The sequence below is a fragment of the Terrapene carolina genome, unplaced genomic scaffold (genome assembly GCF_002925995.2).
Source record: "Terrapene carolina triunguis isolate 2854851 unplaced genomic scaffold, T_m_triunguis-2.0 Scaffold69, whole genome shotgun sequence".
Classification (NCBI taxonomy): Eukaryota; Metazoa; Chordata; order Testudines; family Emydidae; genus Terrapene; species Terrapene triunguis.
The window spans coordinates 60,151,878-60,173,781 of NW_020664420.1; the positions used below are offsets into that span (position 1 = coordinate 60,151,878).

General features: G+C 45.8%; 1 protein-coding gene across 2 annotated transcripts in view; it reads left to right on the plus strand.

Annotated features, from left to right (window-relative positions):
• Nucleotides 1-21,904, plus strand: part of FER (FER tyrosine kinase) — a 388,439-nt gene that overhangs the window by 217,348 nt on the left and 149,187 nt on the right. For both annotated transcript variants that reach the window (XM_029910950.1, XM_029910951.1), the window contains 2 exons: nucleotides 6,293-6,408; nucleotides 9,581-9,675. In XM_029910950.1, coding sequence (XP_029766810.1) covers nucleotides 6,293-6,408; nucleotides 9,581-9,675 — 211 coding nt within the window. The remainder of the gene's footprint in view (nucleotides 1-6,292; nucleotides 6,409-9,580; nucleotides 9,676-21,904) is intronic.

Here is a 21,904-nt window from a genome sequence, read left to right on the forward strand (position 1 = left end):
TTTTTTTTTTTTTTTTGCTTTTCACATTAGTATCTGTGCTCATGTACAGATGTGTGGTGATTATTTTAAAAAATCTCATTTACTCAGAGAAACAAGGAAAGCACTTCCTGCAAATTCTGGCTATGTTTACTGAAGTCCTGTAACCCCAAACAGAGGCACACATAAGGAAAGAGATCTGTGTAGAGATAAACCAGGGATAGCTTTAAGATTTAGCCATATCTGTTCTTATTGTGGGGGGTGGGGAAGGAAAAAAAGAAAACCAACAAGAACAGACAAAGGAAATATGCCCTTCAATTTTGTGCTCCTGTGCATGGTCTGCTCCTTTGCATGAGTATAACCTTTTCATAGTTTCTTAGCCCTGGTCTACACTACGAGGTTAGGTTGAATTTAGCCGTATTAGGTTGATTTTATAAGCAATGCATCTACACAACCAACCCCATTCCGTCGACCTAAAGGGCTCTTAAAATTGACTGCTGTACTCCTCCCCGGCGAGGGGAGTAGTGCTAAAATTGACCTTCCTGGGTCAAATTTGGGGTAGTGCAGACGCAATTAGATGGTATTGGCCTCCGGGAGCTATCCCAGAGTGTTCCAATGTGACCACTCTGGACACCACTTTCATCTCCGATGCACTAGCCAGGTACACTGAAAAAGCCCTGGGAAATTTTTAATTTAATTTCCTGTTTGGTCAGCGTGGTGAGCTCAGCAGCACAGGTGACCATGCAGTCCCAGAATTGCAAATGAGCTCCAGCAGGGACCGAACAGGAGACACTGGATCTGATTGCTGTATGGGGAGAAGAATCTGTGCAGGCCGAACTACAATCAAAAAGAAGAAATGCTAATATATATGTCAAAATCGCACAGGGCATGATGGACAGAGGCTACAACAGGGACACACAGCAGGGCCGCGTGAAAGCTAAGGAGCTCAGGCAAGCCTACCAAAAGACAAAGGAGGCAAATGGTCGCTCCGGGTCAGATCCCCATACATGCCGCTTCTATGATCAGCTGCATGACATTCTAGGGTGGGACCCTACCACTACCCCACCACTGTCTGTAGACAGCTATAAGTGGGGAGTCTCATGCAACAGGGAGGAGGATTTTGTGGATGAGGACGAGGAGGAGGAGAATGCGCAGCTGGCAAGCGGAGAATCCGTTCTCCCCGGCAGCTAGGACCTTGTCATCACCCTGGAGCCAATACCCTCACAAGGCGGGTTCCCGGACCCTGAAGCAGGAGAAGGCACCTCTGGTGAGTACACATTTGTAACTACACTACAGGGTTTAAAAGCAATTGTGTTTAATGTTTGATTTGCCCTGAAGACTTGGGATGCATTCGCGGCCAGTACAGCTACTGGAAAAGTCTGTTAATGTGTTTGGGGATGGAGCAGGAATCCTCCAGGCAAATCTCCATGAAGCTCTCCTGGAGGTACTCTGAAAGCCTTTGCAGAAGGTTTCTGGGGAGGGCTGCCTTATTTCGTCCTCCAGGGTAGGACACTTTACCACGTCAAGCCAGTAGCAAGTAGTCTGGAATCATTGTAGCACAAAGCATGTCAGCGAATGGTTCTGGGTTTTGATTGCATTCAAGCAACATTTGGTCTATATCTTTCTGTGTTAGCCTCAGGAGAGTGATATCATTCATGGTCACCTGGTTGAAATAGGGGAATTTTTGTAAGGGAACAGTAAAAGGACCCCATTCATGCTGGGCTGTTTGTGCTTGGCTAAAAGGGATCATCCCAGAGAATAGCCACACGCTGGGGTGGAGGGAGTGGTTTTGCACATCCACCCGAAAACCACAGACCCTCCTTTTAAATGGCAAACCCAACCGGCATTGCTTGCTATGGGAAAGGAGGGCGCTGCAGTTTGAAACCATTCCCACATGTTATGAGGGCAGAAGAAGCCAACCCCACATACCTTTTGGCTTACCATGGCTGCCTGGAAACCGAATTCTGTTGCCCAGCCCCGTGTGATGTGTCACCATACGGGCAGGCGCTCAATATAAAAGGCAAAATGTGACCTTGTACCTAAAGCACATGTGCTGTCTGCTGTGAATTGCTTGATTCACTGTGAAAGAGTCTCCCTTTTGTTCTCAGAAATGTATCTTCTTAAATTCTATTCTCCCTTTTTATCCCCCTGCAGATGCAAATATTTCTACGCTCCCCCTATCATCTCCGTCCCAGAGGTTATCGCAGATTAGAAGGCGAAAAAAATGCACTCGCGATGACATGTTTTCCAAGCTCATGCAGTCCTCCCGCACTGATAGGGCACATCTGAATGCATGGAGGCATACAGTGACAGAGGCCAGGAAAGCATACAGTGAGCACGATGAGAAGAGGCAGGAGGCGATGCTGAGGTTAATGGGAGAGCAAACAGACATGCTCAGGCGTCTGGTGGAGCTGCAGGAAAGGCAACAAGAGCACAGACCGCCACTGCATCCGCTGTATAACCGCCTGCCCTCCTCCCCAAGTTCCATATCCTCTTCACCTAGATGCCCAAGAACGCGGGGGGTGGGGAGGAGGCTCTGGGCACCCAGCCACTTAACTCCAGATTATGGCTGAAGCAACAGAAGGCTGTCATTCAAACTGTTTTGATTTGTAGTATGGCTACAATAAGAAATGTGGCCTTGTCCTTCCCTCCTCCCGCACCCCACCTGGGCTACCTTGTCAGCTATCTCACTTTTTTTTTTAGTTAATAAAGAAAGAATGCATGGTTTCAAAACAATAGTGACTTTATTTCCTTTGCCAGCTGTGATCGAAGGGGGGAGGGTGGTTGGCTTACAGGGAATTAAAATCAGCAAAGGCGAGTTTGCATCAAGGAAAACACACACAGCCTGTCCAGTCATGAAACTGGTTTTCAAAGCCTCTCTGATGCGCAGCGCGCCTAGCTGTGCTCTTCTAATCGCCCTGGTATCTGGCTGCTCAAAATCGGCCGCCAGGCGATTTGCCTCAACCTCCCACCCTGCCATAAATGTCTCCCCCTTACTCTCACAGATATTATGGAGCACACAGCAAACAGCAATAACAATGGGAATATTGGTTGTACTGAGGTCTAACCTAGTAAGCAAACAGCGCCAGCAAGCTTTTAAACATCCAAAGGCACATTCTACCACCATTCTGCACTTGCTCAGCCTATAGTTGAACTGCTCCTTTCTACTATCCAGGCTGCCTGTGTATGGCTTCATGAGTCATAAGAGCAAGGGGTAGGCTGGGTCTCCAAGGATAACTATTGGCATTTCAACATCCCCAACAGTAATCTTCTGGTCTGGGAAGTAAGTCCCTTCTTGCAGCTGTTCAAACAGCCCAGCGTTCCTAAAGATGCGAGCATCATGCACCTTTCCTGGCCATCCCCCGTTGATGTCAGTGAAACGTCCCTTGTGATCCACCAGTGCTTGCAGCACCATTGAGAAGTACCCCTTGCGGTTTACGTACTGGTTGGCAAGGTGGTCCAGGGCCAAGATAGGGATACGCATTCCATCTATCGCCCCACCACAGTTAGGGAACCCCATTGCAGCAAAGCCATCCACTATGACCTGCACGTTTCCCAGAGTCACTACCCTTGCTAGCAGAAGGTTAGTGATTGCCTTGGCTACTTGGATCACAGCAGCCCCCACAGTAGATTTGTCCACTCCACAGTGGATTTGATTCCCAACAGACCGGTAGCAGTCAGGCATTGCAAGCTTCCACAGGGCTATTGCCACTCGTTTCTCAACTGTCAGGGCAGCTCTCATCTTGGTATGCCTGCTCTTCAGGGCGGGGGAAAGCAACTCACAAAGTTCCAGGAAAGTGGCCTTACGCATGCGAAAGTTTCAGTCACTGGGAATCATCCAATACCCGTAAAACTATGCGGTCCCACCAGTCTGTGCTTGTTTGCCGTGCCCAGAATCGGCGTTTCACTGTATCAACCTGCCCCACAGCCGCCATGATGTCCCAATTGCCACATCCCGTGCTTTCAGGAACATCTATGTCCATGTCCTCCTCACAATCATCCTCATGCTGGCGGCTCCTAGCCAGGTTCTGCACATACTGCAGGATAATGCGCGAGGTGGTTTGCTGTGCTCACAACAGCAGCAGTGAGCTGAGCGGGCTCCATGCTTGCTGTGCTATTGCGTCTGCACGGGTCACCCAGGAAAAAAGGCGCGAAATGATTGTCTGCCATTGCTTTCACGGAGGGAAGGAGGGGAGACTGGTGACGTGTACCCAAAACTACCCGCGACAATGTTTTTGCCCCATCAGGCATCAGGAGCTTAACCCAGAATTCCAATGGACAGCGGGGACTGTGGGATAGCTACCCACAGTGCACAGCTCCATGACTCAATCCTCGCCACAGTATTGAGGACGCACTCTGCTGACTTAATGCGCTTAGTGGGGGACATACACAATCGACTGTATAAGATCGCTTTCTAAAGATCGACTTCTATAAAATCAACCTACCATATATACTCGATCATAAGCAGGTTCGTTTATAAGCTGACCCCCCCCCCCAGATGGATAAGTAAAAATGGAAAATTTTTATAACCTGTTCATAAGCCGACCCTATAATTCAGGGGTCAGCAAACTTGGCTCCCGGGCCATCAGGATAAGCCGCTGGCGGGCCGAGATGGTTTGTTTACCTCGAGCATCTGCAGGCACGGAGGTAAACCTAATGAAACAAAGTGTCCCAGCGCACCAGCTGCTTACCCTGATGGGCCAGGACAGCAACTGGTGGGGAAATTTGGGGGGGGGGGAGAAGCTAGGAGTCAGGGGAGTAACCGCTGTGACTACCCCCACATGACCCCACCCCTAGCCCGGGCCCCCACACTCTCCCCATCTCATCCCTTCCCACCTTATCTGGGGAGGGCCAAGGGAGGATGTCTCTGGCCCGGCTGGAGCTGCTCCAGCAGGCTGGGCAGCGCAGCCGCAGCCTACTCCGGCGGGCCAGACTGGGTGGCGCGGCCGCAGCATGTTCTAGCGGTCTGGGCCGGGCGGTACGGCCGCAGCGTGCTCTGGGGAGCAGGGCTGAGCAGCATGGCTGCAGCCGGCCAGCCCTGAAGCTGCAGCTGCTTTGGAGGCTGGGTGGGGAGAGCAGCGTGGCCAGAAGTGGAGAAACTCTGGCCCCGCCTCTTCTCTTCTGTCTCTGCTGGCTGTGCTGCCTCTCCTTGCTTCCTCTGTTGGGGGGAGGGGCTGTGTCCCATCTCTCCCTCTCTATACCCGTTCATAAGCCGACCCCCATCTCTGGTGCTTCCCTTTTTTACTAAAAAAATTCAGCTTATGAACGAGTATATACGGTAATTTCGTAGTGTAGACATACTCTTAAGCCTAAGTAGTGAAAAAGCAGAAACTGAGAGCACCTTTGGGCCTGTGATAATTTCTTTTGATTTGCTGCCCCTTCAGTCTTTAACTAATTAGTTCCCATATCTCAATCATAGTTATTGTTTAGGTAATTAGCAACTTTATGGCAAGCTTAAATTACTTTTTAGTTGTCTTCATTCTACTGTCCTGCCTAATTAGTCCATATTATCCTGCTGTAAAGACCAATTAAAAATGTCTTTCACATCTTGCTTGGCATCTCAGAAATCTGAATATAGAACAAGTTACTTTTTAAATCCACTTATTGGCAAAATGTGGGGCCTCAAACCCTCATCTTTGTATAGAGTGTAAAATTCTGAAAATGGGAGAGGAAAACCTTCCTATATATGGAGAGCCTTTGGCCTCCCTGCCCAATTTATATGTAGATAGTAATGTAATAATACAGATGAGAACTGGCTGTAACAATAGTTGATTATACTGTAATCAATACAGTTGCCTACATCATGCCCCATCAAAAATCATATCAGATAAAAATTCTGCATCTCAAAGTAGGGAATTAACAATTCCCCATTTTCTTATCTGGAGATGTGAAGTTAATATCAAAGAGGAGGAAGAAAGTAATATTTTCAACGTGTCACCCAGATTTTAGAAGTTAATGAAGTTCCACTGACTAAAAAAGGATTTGAAGAAAAATCTATTTTGTTTATTCAGAAAATGCTTTACTGTTTTCAGAAAAGTTACAGTAGAATATCTTGTTAAATTCTGTATGTTAGATATGGCCAAATATAAAAATGTATTATGAACTGAATGATGTTAGAGTAAGAGCAAGAAAATAAAACAATTTTCCTTTGAAGTTAGTGTGTGACTTTATAAGAGCATCTTTAAAACATAGATCCTAATGAAAATTCTTTGACATACGGTATCTGTTTCTTCTGAATAATGATTAGCTTTATTTTTCTGAAGACTTAAAAGTTATGTGTTTACTCAGCACAATGAATATATATTTGCAATTTCAGGGTAATTTTGGTGAAGTATATAAGGGAACATTAAAGGATAAAACTCCTGTTGCTGTAAAAACTTGTAAAGAAGACCTTCCTCAGGAACTGAAAATAAAATTTTTATCAGAGGCCAGGTGAGTTCTCTACATATAATTAGATATGTGCTTATCTTGGATTTTTTTTAATTGAAATTTTAACTTTGAAAATTAAAGATTTCAGATATCTTTAGTGACAGTCCAGCAATCATAAATAAGCCCTGAAACTAACATTGCCGCCCAATTAAGAGCTTTTTTCCAAAGGTCTGACCTTATCATAGACTCAAGCAAGACTTTAGAGTAGAAGTGGTAGTCATAAAGACATGTAGATATTGACCTCATTAACTGATCTTTCTCGGGAAGAAACAGGCCCTCTGTAAGAACTGGGTTGTGCCAGTCAGACAAAGGATATTCCTTGATAGTGGGGGAAAATGAGGTTGGAATAGTACCGTATATACTCAATCATAAACCGGTTCATTTATAAACCAACCCCCCCAAGATGGATAAGTAAAAATGGAAAATGTTATGACCCGTTCATAAGCCGACCCTATAATTCAGGGGTCAGCAAACTTTGGCTCCCGGGCCATCAGGATAAGCTGCTGGCGGGCCGAGATGGTTTGTTTACCTCGCGTCCGCAGGCACGGAGGTAAACCTAATGAAACAAAGTGTCCCGGCGTGCTAGCTGCTTACCCTGACGGGCCGGGACAGCAACTGGTGGGGAAATTTTGGGGGGGGGAGAAGCTGGGGGTCAGGGCAGTAACCCCTATGACCACCCCCCACATGACTCCACCCTTAGCCCGTGACCCCCACACTCTCCCCATCCCATCCCTTCCCACCTTATCTGGGGAGGGCTAAGGGAGGATGTCTCTGGCCTGGCTGGAGCTGCTCCAGCAGGCTGGGCAGCGCAGCCGCAGCCTACTCCGGCGGGCCAGACCGGGCGGCGCAGCCGCAGCATGTTCCAGCAGGCTGGGCCGGGCGGCACGGCTGCAGCGTGCTCCGGCGGGTCGGGTGGCGCTGCCACAGCCTGCTCTGGGGGGAGGGACCGCGTGGCACGGCTGCAGCCTGCCAGCCCTGGAGCTGCAGCTGCTTTGGAGGCTGGGGGGAGAGCAGCGTGGCCAGAATTGGAGAGACTCTGGCCCTGCCTCTTCCCTTCTGGCTCTGCTGGCTGTGTTGCCTCTCCTTGTTCCCTCTGTTGCGGGGAGGGGCTGTGCCCCACCTCTCCCTCTCTATAACCGTTCATAAGCCGACCCCCTTCTCTGGTGCTTCCCTTTTTTACGAAAAAAGTTCGGCTTATGAACGAGTATAGACAGTAATTATATTACAAAACATTGGTGAAAAGAGTGCTAAGCCCATGTATGTGAGCTGATACATGAGAATACAAGTACTGGCCTTTAAATTCTCAGGGTAAGGGAGTGTACCACAATATTTTAAAATGTTTTAAGTTATCTTGCTGTCCTCACTCTAGAGTTTAGCATAATTTCATTGTTAGATAAATAACTGAGTTTTACAAAGATAGAAACGTAGAAAACATTAGCTATATACAAATGACTTGTATTGGTTATTTCAACTATATAGGTTTCAGAGTAGCAGCCGTGTTAGTCTGTATCCGCAAAAAGAACAGGAGTACTTGTGGCACCTTAGAGACTAACAAATTTATTAGAGCATAAGCTTTCGTGGGCTACAACCCACTTCTTCGGATGCATATAGAGTGAAACATATATTGAGGAGATATATATATACACACATACAGAGAGCATGAACAGGTGGGAGTTGTCTTACAGTGAATTTTTAAAACCTGTATGCTCATTCAATTGTTTTTATATTACTTGCTTAGTATTTCTTCTTACTTGGTGCCACTCTACATGTTATCTCCCAAATCAGACTAATTTTGTGGCCAAGTAGTCTTAGGGTTGATCTTCTAGGGAGCTCTGGAGAGATTCAACTTCACTGAGCCACTGTGCATCCGAAGAAGTGGGTTGTAGCCCACGAAAGCTTATGCTCTAATAAATTTGTTAGTCTCTAAGGTGCCACAAGTACTCCTGTTCTTTTTTCAACTATATAATTCCTTGAAAATGGCTTTGATTTCATGCTAATAGCCTGGCTGGCTACCAAGGAATTTCTTCACTTGCTAAGCAGCCTCCAACTCAAGAAATGATTTTATATTGAAATGAAAATGAAATACATTATTCCTTACTGAGATGGCATTCAAGCATACTAACGCTTTCCATTTTTTTTTTTTTTACAAGAGGTGGTTCAAGTTAATAAGTAGTAGGCATCAAACTTTCAAAAGCTATGATGTGTCTCTAGAATTCTCACCAGCCCTCCTTTTCATTTATAAGTCATGGCATATTCTTCTGTCTGTAAATGTTCTCATCATAGCCTTACTTAAGCAGATGCAAGTTTTATTGTTTCTGCTTCCTAAATTGGAATGTTTGTCCTTAATTTTTTGTTTTCAGTTTACATTATTTTTACTGTATTTAACGCTCAGGAAAATGAGTTGGAGGTTGAGCTGTGGGTAGGCAAAGTGCAGACAGATGCTTTGCAAGGTTTTTGACTGAACTCTCCCAGCACTCCCCAGTTCTGATCTTTTAGTTAAATTCTGGGCCTCATGAGGTATGACTGCCTTGTCATGCAAATTATATAGTTATTTTATGATGTGGACAAATGGTGGGATCACTATGAGAATACTTAAGTAGATCTTGACCAGGGCCGGCTCTGGCTTTTTTGCCGCCCCAGGCCGGAGCCGGGGGGGGGGCGGCCGGAGCCCCGGTGAGGGCTCCGCTCTCCCCCCGGCGGCCGGGGGGAGGGCGCCGGGGAGGAGGGCAGCCGGAGCCCCGGGGCGAGGGCGGCGAGCCTAGGTGGGGGCTCGGCTCTCCCCCCCACCCCGGCGGCCAGAGCGCCGGGGGCAGGGCAGCAAGCCCCGGCTGGGGCTCGGCTCTCCCCGCGGCGGCCAGAGCACCGCGCCGCCCCCCTCCAGGTGCCGCCCCAAGCACCAGCTTGGGTGCCTGGTGCCTGGAGCCGGCCCTGATCTTGACTTGTAAATTAGTTAATATATTCACCAGTTTTTAATTTTCTCATCAGAGTGGTATGATTGTAATTCCACAGAGTGGTACTTTTGCATTGAAAGCAACTTGTTTTTATTTTGGATAACATAACAAGGGAAATTTTGCTTTAAAATAATGTTTAAGATACTTTCTCCTGATATTTATTTTAATCAACTTGCATAATGAAATATACTAACGTAATCAAACTTTTTTTGCACCCTATGCAGAATACTCAAGCAATATGACCATCCCAATATTGTCAAGCTAATAGGAGTTTGCACTCAAAGGCAGCCTATTTATATAGTTATGGAACTTATTCCAGGTAAATTTCTTTTTTGCATTTTTATAACATATAGCCCTGAGTTTATTATGTCTTAATTGCCTCTATTAGCGTTATCATGATCTATCCCAACAGTTCTACACTTATAAACTTTTCAGAGAGCTTGGTTTATGCTAGCCATGATGCTGTGCAGGTCTGCTGTGAGTTTGTCTATAACCAACCCAAACATCACAAGCTGTTAGAAAATACCATTACACATTTGTTTAGTGCAGGAATAGTCTTAGTTTTCCTCACTCCAGCATAGAACAAAATACCCCTTTTTTCATGAGCTGCCTATGTTATTGATGTCTTTCCTATTGATGAGTTAACTGAGTTTAAATTTAGATGTTCAACTTCTGTAACATCTTTGGTTACAGATGAGTAATGATCTATAATAGGCCCTATCCACTGAAGTTTTTTCTGTGTTTTATGTATATCTCTTCCATTAAAAAGTATGAAAATAAGTTATTTAGGAAAATTGTATTGTTTCTTTTTCTGATAGCCTTGTACCATTTTGGGACTGCTGTGTTTGTATTTTGCCAGCTGGTGGAGACAGTTTCCAACTGTTAGGATAATAGCAGCTGCTAGGCACTTTATTCCCACTTTGAATCTGTGTGTAGCAAGAAAAGCTGTGTTCTTGGTAATCTATGGTGTTCCTTACTATGCAGCACAGTTGATGAGTTTTTAAAAAAATGGCTTCAAAATTATATTCTGGGATGTAACAAGAACCATTCCATTCACAAAGAAATAGGCTATATTTTCACTGAAGGTTGGGTGTAGTTTATTGTTTATAATACTTGAGTATTAACAGAAGCACAGATGCAACTGTGAAATCTTAGTCCCATTACGATTTACTGTCTTTCACAATGAGATTATATTGTATATGTGACTGACTTTTATAGCTTATGAAAATGGGAGACTAATAGTATTGTCTTGAGCCAGGCTTCTTCGAGAGAGATGTCCCTGTGGGTGCTCCACTCCAGGTGTTGGTGCGTCCCTGCGCCTTCGCTCGGAGATTTTTCGTAGCAGTACTCGTACTGGCCACGCATGCGCAGAGGGTGCCCTCCGCTGTGAGTCTAGGATAATAGTACGCATGCGTGGCCAATCTCCTCAGTTCCTTCTCTACCGTCCCCGGCCTGAGACGGAGCTCAGCAGACTCGTTAGGAAATCCCTCATTTTCTTACAATTACCTGTTATAGTAGTTAGTTTGTTGTCAGTTCTTGTTAGTCTAGTTTATTACTTCTTTATCTGTAAAAAAAAAAAAAAAATTCTCTCAGCCGCAGCCGCTTCTACCATGCCTGGCTCCACAGGCTTTAAGCTCTGCTCTACGTGCAAGGATGCTATCCCACTCTCTGATGGCCATTCTCTTTGTATAAAATGCCTGGGGGAAACACACATTCCCCAAAAATGTGCCCACTGTACCAAACTCAGTTCCAGGGCACGAAAGGACAGGGAGCTCAAATTGAAACTGCTTCTCCTGCAGAAGTCTATCGGGTCAGTTTCAGACCCAGGCGCCGACTCCGGCTCTACTGCCCGACACAGCCCCCCTGCTTCAAAAAACCTGAAGAAAACTTTAAAGAAGGGGCAGCCCTCTCCAACAAGGAAGCTGGTGAGGCACAAAAGTGCCTCAGGCTGGTCAACAGTTTCCCTGCCTGTGTTTCCTCGCCTCAGCACTTTTGAAGAGCCGGGCTCCTCAGGCACCGCACAAAAGCCTCCTCAGGTTGCGGCGGCGGCGCAAGGCTCCGGTGCCGAGGCTTCAGGCTTTCAGTTGCCTGCCTCGTTTATGGCACCGTTCAGCACCGAGATGGACGCGGTGCCGACATTTCCCGCCCTGGCTGACCCTCAGCGGGCTGATGTTGCCCTCCCGGCACCTACCACGGCACCGGCAACCACGGCACAGACTGACAGGGAGATCAAAGGCAAAACCCCTGCTCAAAGGAATGTTCCCTCAGGGCAACTTCCTCCTCCACAGTTTTCACCTCATGCGGGAGCCTCACCTCTTCACTTTACTCAGACAGCAGATCTATCGGTGTCACCTATTCTGCAGTCTCCCCTGATGACTGCCTGTTTCTCTCCAATGCATGACTCAGGATCAGAACAACCTTCCTCCAGTGAGGGGGAAATTGATCCACAGGCAGTTTTTTCTCCTGATCAAGACTCCCACACCCCAATCAACAGGGGTTACAAACAAATCACCTCAGCCTGTTATCAGGATCCTGCCCCATGGGGAGTGAACCCTTGGATGGCACCACCTATGCCCTACCCACCACCATGGCAATGTTGGGCACCATGGGTATCGTACCCCCGAGAACGCATGCGCTACGGCACTTCGACCAGGCGCAACGCCGGTTTAGCACCGCCACGTGACGGATCTGCCGGTGACATAAGATACCAGGCAGCACCGTCACACTCCCAGGAGCAACTGAGTCCTGCTCCTATTCCAGCAGAGCCCGACGTAACGCCTGAGGAAGCCTTACTTCCCCTTCCTCCAACACCGTCGGATGACTATGCAAAATTCCAAGACCTCTTTAAAAGAGCTGCCGGTAACTTAAAAATTAACTTGGAGGAAGTCACTGAACAACAGCATGAGCTAACAGACATCCTGCAGCCCTCTTCTTCCTCTAGAGTGGCATTGCCAATCAACGTAGCCCTTTTAGAACCCGCTAAATCCATCTGGCAGAATCCAGCCACGAGCCTACCTACCTGTAAACAAGCGGACAGGAAGTACTTCATCCCTTCAAAGGGCTCTGAATTCCTTTTTACCCATCCGGCGCCAAACTCATTGGTAGTGGACGCAGCGAACCAGAGGGCCAAACAATAGTACGCCCGCTCCACCCCAGCCAACAAAGACAGTAAACGCCTGGACCTCTTCGGCCGTAAAGTATATGCATCCTCGACGCTACATTTTCGCATAGCTAATTATACCGCAGTCCTTGCAAAATATGACCACAAAAACTATAGTAAGTTCATGGATTTTATTGATCACATCCCAGAGCAGAAGAAACAGCAATTCACAGCTCTGGTTTCCGAGGGACAAACCATATCACGCACTGCTCTCCAAGCGGCCCTCGATGTAGCTAACACTGCAGCAAGGTCGACTGCCACAGCAGTGGTCATGCGACGGGGTTCATGGCTCTCTTCCTCCTTCTTCCCTCGAGAGGTCCAGAGCACCATTGAAGATCTTCCCTTCGACGGGGAAAAACTTTTTGCCTCCACCACAAACGACATGCTTCATTCGATGAAGGACGCAAGAGCAACCCTCCGGTCCCTAGGCCTCCAGCCACCTGCGACCAGAAGACGACAATTTAGATACCAACCTTATCAATGTCCACTCTACCCCGCATTTACACAACATTCCTATAGACCGCAGGAACAACAGCAGCCGCAACAACGCCAAAGACCAAGATTCCAACGTCGTCGTCCTAACTCTACAGGGGCGCTGCAACCCCCTCCAACTAATAGGCAGATTTGAAGCATTGGTCGAGGGTTTAGAAAACAGCGTTCCCACTTCAGCCGGCACACCTATCTTTGGACACCGCCTACGACCATTCTCTCATCAATGGCAAAAAATTACATCCGACAAATGGGTCATAGAGGTAGTTACAATTGGATACACCATCCCCTTCCTCTCCCTCCCTCCCACTCACCCACCCTCCCCGTCCCTCTTCAGGGACCCATCTCACGAGCAACTACTCTTCCAAGAAGTGCAGCATCTCCTTCAACTGGGAGCAGTAGAAACTGTGCCAGAACGACACAGAGGGAAGGGGTTTTATTCCCATTATTTCTTAACAGAGAAGAAAAATGGGGGATGGCGACCAATCCTCGACCTCAGGCGGCTCAACAAATTTGTCAAAAAGCAAAAGTTCAAGATGGTCACTCTCACCACTATAATCCCAGCGCTGGAGCAGGGCGACTGGTTTTCAGCCCTCGACCTACAGGACGCCTATTTTCATGTGATTATACACCCGTTCCACAGACGATTCCTACGCTTTACTCTCGGCTCCACACATTTCCAATACCGGGTTCTCCCCTTCGGACTGTCCACGGCCCCCTATGTTTTTTCCAAAATCCTACCCGTAGTTACAGCCTACCTCAGAAAACAAGAGGTCGTAATATTTCCTTACCTAGACGATTGCCTCCTCAAAGCTTCAACGTTCGACGAAGCTCTCCGATCCATACGACTTACCATCGATTGTTTCCTATCTTTAGTCCTGCAAGTAAACACAAACAAATCCACATTATACCCCACCCAACATCTGGAGTTCATAGGGGCATACCTAGACTCCCGGACGGGGTTGGCATCTCTCCCACCAGCCCACTTCAATTCTATAAGTCAACTGGCCACAACGATTCGCAACAGTCCCCAGGTGACTGTCCAGGACTGCCTACAAATACTAGGTCACATGGCCTCGTGCACCTCCGTTGTCCAAAATGCACGTCTACACATGAGGTGCTTCCAAGCGTGGTTGGCCACGGTGTACAGACCGAATGTGCACCCTCTAAACAAGACTCTCTCCATACCTATCCGAGTCAAAGATTCTCTACAGTGGTGGACAATTCACTCCAACCTCTGCTCTGGAGTCCCCTTTCTTCAGCAGGCTCCATCCCTCATACTGACGACCGATGCATCTCTGACAGGATGGGGTGCACACATGTCTCACCACACAGCCCAGGGGCTTTGGTCTTCAACCGAGTCCTCTCTCCATATAAACGTCCTAGAACTTCGAGCCATTCGCAATGCGTGCCGTCAATTCCTGCCACTGGTCAAGAACCAACACGTACGCATAATGACAGTCAATATTGCATGCATGTTCTACGTGAACAGGCAAGGGGGAGCTCGATCCCACTCTCTGTGCACAGAGGCTCTGAAGCTCTGGAACTGGTGCATTGCGAACAACATCCGGGTATCAGCGGCCTATCTTCCCGGAGTGATGAATACCACAGCGGACGAACTAAGCAGACGTTTCCCGTGGGATCACGAATGGGAATTAAACGAGCACACCATTCACAACATATTCCGCATTTGGGGCTACCCAGAAATAGACCTCTTTGCAACTGCAAAAAACAAGAAATGTCCCAATTTTTGCTCCAGAGCAGGGCTAGGCAAACATTCCTTGGGAGACGCATTCATGATCCCATGGAACCAAAACTTACTCTATGCGTTTCCCCCGATACCGGTTCTGAACAGGGTCCTGATAAAAATACGAACAGATGGGGCCAAGGTGATCCTAATTGCTCCATCATGGCCCAGACAGCCCTGGTTTCCGTTTCTCACCAAAATGTCGATTTGACCACCAATCCCCTTGCCTCTCATTCCGAACCTCCTATCACAACAACACGGCCGTTTTCTCCACCCCAACCTACCCATGCTCCACCTCAAAGCATGGTTCCTCCATGGTTCTCCCAAAACGAACTAGATTGCTCTGAACAAGTTCAAAGAGTGCTCCTACATAGCAGAACACAATCTACTCGCACCACCTATCTATGTAAGTGGAAACGATTCACACACTGGTGTTCAACTAAACAACTTAGTCCCACGTCAGCATCTCTTCCGCTCATACTTGAATACCTATTGGACCTTAAGCAATCCGGCCTTTCTTCCAGTTCCATCAGGGTCCATTTAGCTGCTATTACAACTTTTCATGACAAAATCGATGATACTTCTGTATTTGCTCATCCGATCACCAAGCGCTTCCTCAAGGGACTACAAACCCTATACCCAGACACAAAACCACCCACCACTCCGTGGGACCTTCATCTAGTTCTATCTTGCCTAACTCAGCAACCATTTGAACCCCTAGCCACGTGCTCCCTTTTACACCTTTCGATGAAAACAGCATTTTTAGTGGCAATTACCTCCGCCAGGCGGGCAGGAGAAATAGCAGCTCTTATGGCAGACCCACCATATACGCTATTTTTCAAAGACAAGGTTACCCTCAGGTTACACCCCAATTTTCTTCCTAAGGTACACTCGTCATTCCACATTAATGAGCCGATACACTTACCAACCTTTTTCCCGAAGCCACATGCGAACTCATTCGAAGCCTCAATGCATACACTAGACGTACGTAGGGCCTTGTCCTTCTATTTGGATAGAACCAACCCTTTTAGAAATTCTTCCAGACTTTTTGTCTCCATCGCGGAGCGTTCCAAAGGTACGCCTATTTCTACCCAGAGACTTTCAAACTGGATTTCCCAGTGCATCCGGTTGTGCTATCAGATAAAGAAAGCTACACCTCCAGACGGCATCAGAACACACTCCACTAGATCTATGGCTGCCTCTGTAGCATTCTTACGCAAAGTTCCCCTGGCTGATATCTGTAAAGCAGCCACCTGGTCCTCTGAGCACACATTTGTTAAACACTATGCCCTTACTCAAGGCCCTCTATCTGATATACGTTTGGGCAGGGCTGTACTATCAACGGCGTTCCTATCAGATCCGAAGTCCCTACCTCCTTAAGATATACGGCTTTTAAGTCACCTGGAGTGGAGCACCCACAGGGACATCTCTCGAAGAGGAGGTTACTCACCCTGTGCAGTAATTGACGTTCTTCGAAATGAGTGTCCCTGTGGGTGCTCCACTACCCACCCTCCTCCCCTCTACTTCGGAGTTGGGGTAGCCTCCGTTGTAGAGAAGGAACTGAGGAGATTGGCCACGCATGCGTACTATTATCCTAGACTCACAGCGGGGGACACCCTCTGCGCATGCGTGGCCAGTACGAGTACTGCTACGAAAAATCTCGGAAGGCGCAGGGACGCACCAACACCTGGAGTGGAGCACCCACAGGGACACTCATCTCGAAGAACGTCAGTTACTGCACAGGGTGAGTAACCTCCTCTTATTCTGGCAATGCTTTGTGAAGGCTTCCACAAACATCTCTGCCAATGTTCTTATATCCTGGCCTTAGACACTTTTGCCATTTTGGTACAGGATTCACAGGGCCCAGGACAAGATGAAAAAACAGGCCTCAGGTAGAGTGGTCTATGGGGAATCAGTGAATGGAATTTTAAATCTTTTACCTATCCCCGTGACTATTTATACCTTCACACCCACCTAAAAGTTGATTTTTTTTTTCCTCCTGGCTTCAGATATGCAAGAAACTTCCTAACTCTGATCCTGGTGTGCTTTGTTGTGCTCTGGGTATTCTGGCTAGCTTTGTAGTATTTACAATCCTTCACACCTAGTGCCAAGTCTTTTTGAGAGTTAAAAATGGCAGGCACACCAGGAGCAGGACCAACCCAACTAGAGAAGTTAGGAAGTCTGGTTCTGGTGAATGGGGCAGACAGAGGAAGGGCTGGGTACTAGCTTTATATTAGAGGGGTGATGGCTGTGTGCAGAATATTACTACTGTTTTTCACCTCCTTGATTGCAAATTTGGATGAGACTACCTAAAATAAGTTTCACTTATGATCAGACCTAGAACTTGAACTTTGATCTTCATAAGTGAAATACTAGTGCTGTCATTCACTGCACCACCTGCCCCAGCTTTCTCAGTGTGTGTTTATTGTTTCTTGCTTTATATTTTCTCTCTGCAAATAAAATAACAAATGGAGATACTAGGATGGCCAGGTGTCTGGTTTTCGACCAGAAAGTCTGGTAAAAAAGGGGACCTGACAGTATCCGGTTACTGCGGGTAGGGGAGGCAGGGAGGTGCCTGGTCATTACCTGTGCCAACCCCCACTCAGCTGGAGCCACCTCCCACCTGCGTTGGGCAGCAGCAGCTCCCAGCTCCAAAGGCAAGTCCCTTCCACGCAGAGGGGAGGGAGGGGAGGGAAAAAGCAGAGAATGACAGAAGACCGGGAGGGGGCAGGGAGGGAGAGCAGCAAATAGGGGGCAGGGCCTTGGTGAGAGGGGAGAGGCAGGACCAGGGCCTCGGGGAGAGGTGGGTCAGGGGTAGGACCTTGGGGGAACAGGCAGGCTGGAGTGTCCGTATTTTATATATTACAAAGTTGGCAATCCTAGCGAGTACACTTGAGGATGTTTAAACTATATAATTCTGCAACTCAATTTAAAAAAAATTAGTTCAAAACAGAACATTTAATTGTATAAAATTGTATCACACTGTGAAATGCAGAACTGTAGAAGACTGTGGTTTATAAGGCTACATTGTAGTCTCTCCAGGGAATGTAGTAGAAACAGTCGGCTACATACTGTGGTGGGATTTCACCCATTATGTTTGCTCATTTTTTTTGCATATAGTTTGCCCTTTGCTATAGCATGTTCTGATTCCTTATTTGTCAAGTATATTTTTGTTCCCTTGTATACCTCCTACGTGTGGGATATGTGCTGTTTATTCTCTTTTGAGATTGCAGTGATTTGGGTTTCAGTGCTTTATTTGTGGCTCTTTCTAGTTGCCGTTGCAGAGTCAGATCATTTTCATGAGTGTCCCGTATTTCGGAAGCTGGAAAAGGAAATATCTCTCAGGATAAAATAGCTCATGTTAGGAATCAAAAGAAGGGTTAAACAAGTTAAACAAGAATACAATCACTGTTGGCCACAGGAAACAACCCAGATGTTGCTATACACATTGCCAAAGAATATAACATGTTTGAAACACAAACATCTTTCTTAAGTGAACACCTTTCTTACAGAGCATAAGAAATGACACTCCTCCCACAGAAACGAACACTGTGATAAGAAATTTCAAAAAAGCCTACATAGCAATGATATATTCCACAGAATAAATAAAAGAACATACTGCAGAAATACAGCCAGGAGAGAGAGAGTGAAGGTCACAAAAAGAGCGATGCATGGTATTGAGAGCAAACCATCACCTAATTGCAACATATTTTCTTCTACCAATGCAACCAGCCATCTCAAGCTAGCAGTCTTCAACCCACAACATAAACCTATAATAGCTTATTAAAGTGACTTTATTAATTTATTCCTGGCTATTGCATTACATAAAAGTGAAGGTCTCTGAACTAAAAGCCAAATTTAGGGTTTTTCCCCCACAAAATATATAATTTCTGTTTGCTTAGGGACCCATGACTGAAAAATTATGTAATTGCACTGTGTCGCGCGCTCTCTCTCTGACCCCTTTCTGTTTGCTAGGTTGGACAAATCCCCTGCTCCGGAGCTTGAAAGTCTCACAGTTGCAGGTTCCTCTCCCCTTTCTCCCAGTGGTAGAACAGATGACTTCTGGAAGGGGAATACACTGGGCTCTCTTTCAGCTTTTCAGTAGCACTGGGATAGAGTGGAGAGCTCAAGATCAGTAAATGGTCCTCTGATCTCCCTGTAATCTCTTCCCCCTACCCCTTCCATCTTCACGTTCTACAGGGTTTTTCATTTTCATATCCTACTTCTCCAATTGCTGAAATGTACTATGGCCACTAGTGCTCCTTTTCAGTTGCCTCATTATTCATTTATTATTTATATTTATAATTCTGTTCCTCCCATTGCAAGGGTAGGCGGGAAATGTTCCTTCCCATACTCACCAAACGGCCCTGGCTTATTGGGACTAGAGGGGGTGGCACAGGTGCTCCCGTCAAGTCTTCCCCCTCCCTTGGGGTTGGCAGATGGTGTGTTCCTCCCCAAAACTGCCACGTTTTACTATTATTATTTCCAGGGAGACGAGGCATGATGCTTCCCTGGTTTCTGAGGATTAGTGCTCTTTGAAATAACTGCTGCTCCTTCTGCTCCCCCCTTTCTCCTGAGAAGTTGATGGGGGATTTCTACCTGAAAACAGACAGAGAAAGGAGAGGGGCAACTAGTGGGGAGGGGGGGAATAGAGGGTGGTTTAAATATTGAAAATAAGACTAAATTTGGTTATTTGTTCACCCTGTACTACATTTTTTATGATCAAAGCAAAATAATTTAGATTTACTATTATTACCCATTAATAAATCAGTATTACTTCTAAATCAAGATCAACTCTTGATCCTTCAGATTTATTGAAGAGACTATCTAGTTATATTTGTAAAAGAGATCTGAATGTACAGTCCGTTCAGAATTTTAAAATGAGAATAAAAAAATATCTAGGAAGTTTTTAAAAACTCAGCAATTTGTCCCTTTGAAATACATTGCTAAGATAACCATTCAAGTCCTTTTTCTATAATCTTTTGACCATATGCGTTTTTTGTTGGAGATAAGTGACTAGGGTTTTATGGAAAATGGAAATACTCTTATTTGAGGTACTTGTTCTTGCTAATTGACTTCTGTGAAAGAGAGATTTAGTGAAGGAGAAGGTTTAAAATGTTTTGTGGCTGCATAATGCCTAATTTGCTAACAGCCTTGAAAATATTGTTAAAAAGATTTAATTTTATCCTGTCCTGCTCAGATAATATGAACTCATTGAAATCATAAATGTGCAGTAGAATGGGATAAATGGTACAAGGAAATAATTTGATAGAGATATGCCCCACAAATTCTTGCAAAGACTCAGCTTTATGGGCCTAAATCAACATTTCCTGACTTTTGTGTAATAATAATTACGGCAGAGAAGGTTTTTTGCATGTGATTTCTTTAAGAAGATAAGATGAAGAGTTGAGAATAAAAATACAAAACAATTTGAAAAAGGATTGTATATCAGGATTTCTCAAACTCTCTTGCATTTTGAACCTCTGGTTAAAATGAAGATATTCTCATGGACCATTTTCCTTTCCTACCTGCTAGTCCCAACTCCCTATTTCTTCTATAACACTATAGGTTTTGGTTATTTGTAAATATATAAAGAACATAAGAACAGCCATCTTGGGTCAGACAAATGGTCTATCTAGCCCAGTATCCTATGTTCCGATAGTGGCCAATGCCAGGTGCTTCAGAGGAAATGAACAGAACAGGGCAATTATCAAGTGATCCCATCCCCCTGTCGTCCACACTCAGCTTCTGGCTGTCAGAGGCTAGTGACACCTGGAGCATGGGGTTGCATCCCTGACCATCTTGGCTAGTAACCACTGATGGACCTATTCTCAATGAACTTATTTAGTTCTTTTTTGAACCCAGCTATAGTTTTGACCTTCACAACATCCCCTAGCAATGAGTTCCACCAGTTGACTGTACGTTGTGTGAAGAAGTACTTGGTTTTGTTTGTTTTAAACCTGCTGCCTCTTAATTTCATTGGGCGATCCCTGATTCCTGTTATGTGAAGGAGTGAATAACATTTCTTAATAACTTCCTCTACACTATTCATGATTTTATAGACATCTATCATATTCCTCCCCTTTAGTTGTCTCTTTTCCAAGCTGAAAAGTCCCAGTCTTTTTAATCTGTCCTCATATGGAAGCTTTTCCATACCCCTAATCATTTTTGTTGCCCTTCTCAGTACCTTTTCCAATTCTAATAGATCTTTATTGAAGTGGGGCAACCAGAACTGCACACAGGATTCAAGGTGTGCACATACCATGGATTTATATAGTAGCATTATGATATTTTCTGTCTTCTTATCTAACCCTTTCCAAATAGTTCCTACGTTCTGTTAGTTTTTTAACTGCTGCTGCACATTGATCGGATATTTTCAGAGAACTATCCACAATGAGTTCAAGATCTTTCTTGAGTGGTAACAGCTAATTTAGATCCCATCATTTTGTATGTATAGTTGGGATTATATTTTCCAATGTGCGTTACTTTGCATTTGTCAGCATTGAATTTTATCTGCCATTTTGTTGCTCAGTCACGCAGTTGCTTGGGATCCCTTTGTAACACTTCACAGTCTCCTTTGGACTAAACGATTTTGTGTAATTTTGTATCATCTTCAAATTTTGCCACCTCTCTGTTTAACCCATTTTCCAGATCATTTATGAATATGTTGAACAGCAGTGGTCCCATTAGAGATCCCTGGGGGACACCAATATTTATCTTTCGCTATTGTGAAAACTGACCATTTATTTCTACCCTTTGTTTCCTGTCTTTTAACCAGTTACTGGTGCATGAGAGGATCTACCCATAACAGCTTACTTTGCATAAGAGCCTTTGGTGAGGGACCTTGTGAAAGGCTTTCTGAAAGTCCAGGTACTCTCTAACCACCGGATCAGCCTGGAACACATTTGGTGACTCCCTCAAAGAATTCTAATAGATTGTTTAGGCTTACCCAGGCTGTAATTGCCAGGATTGCCTCTGGAGCCTTTTTTAAAAACTGGTGTCACATTAGCTATCCTCCAGTCATCTGGTACAGAAGCTGATTTAAGTGATAGGTTGCATCTCACTGTTAGTAGTTTTGCAGTAGCATAATTGAGTTCCTTCAGAACTCTTGGGTTAATACCATCTGATCCTGGTGACTTATTACTGTTAAAT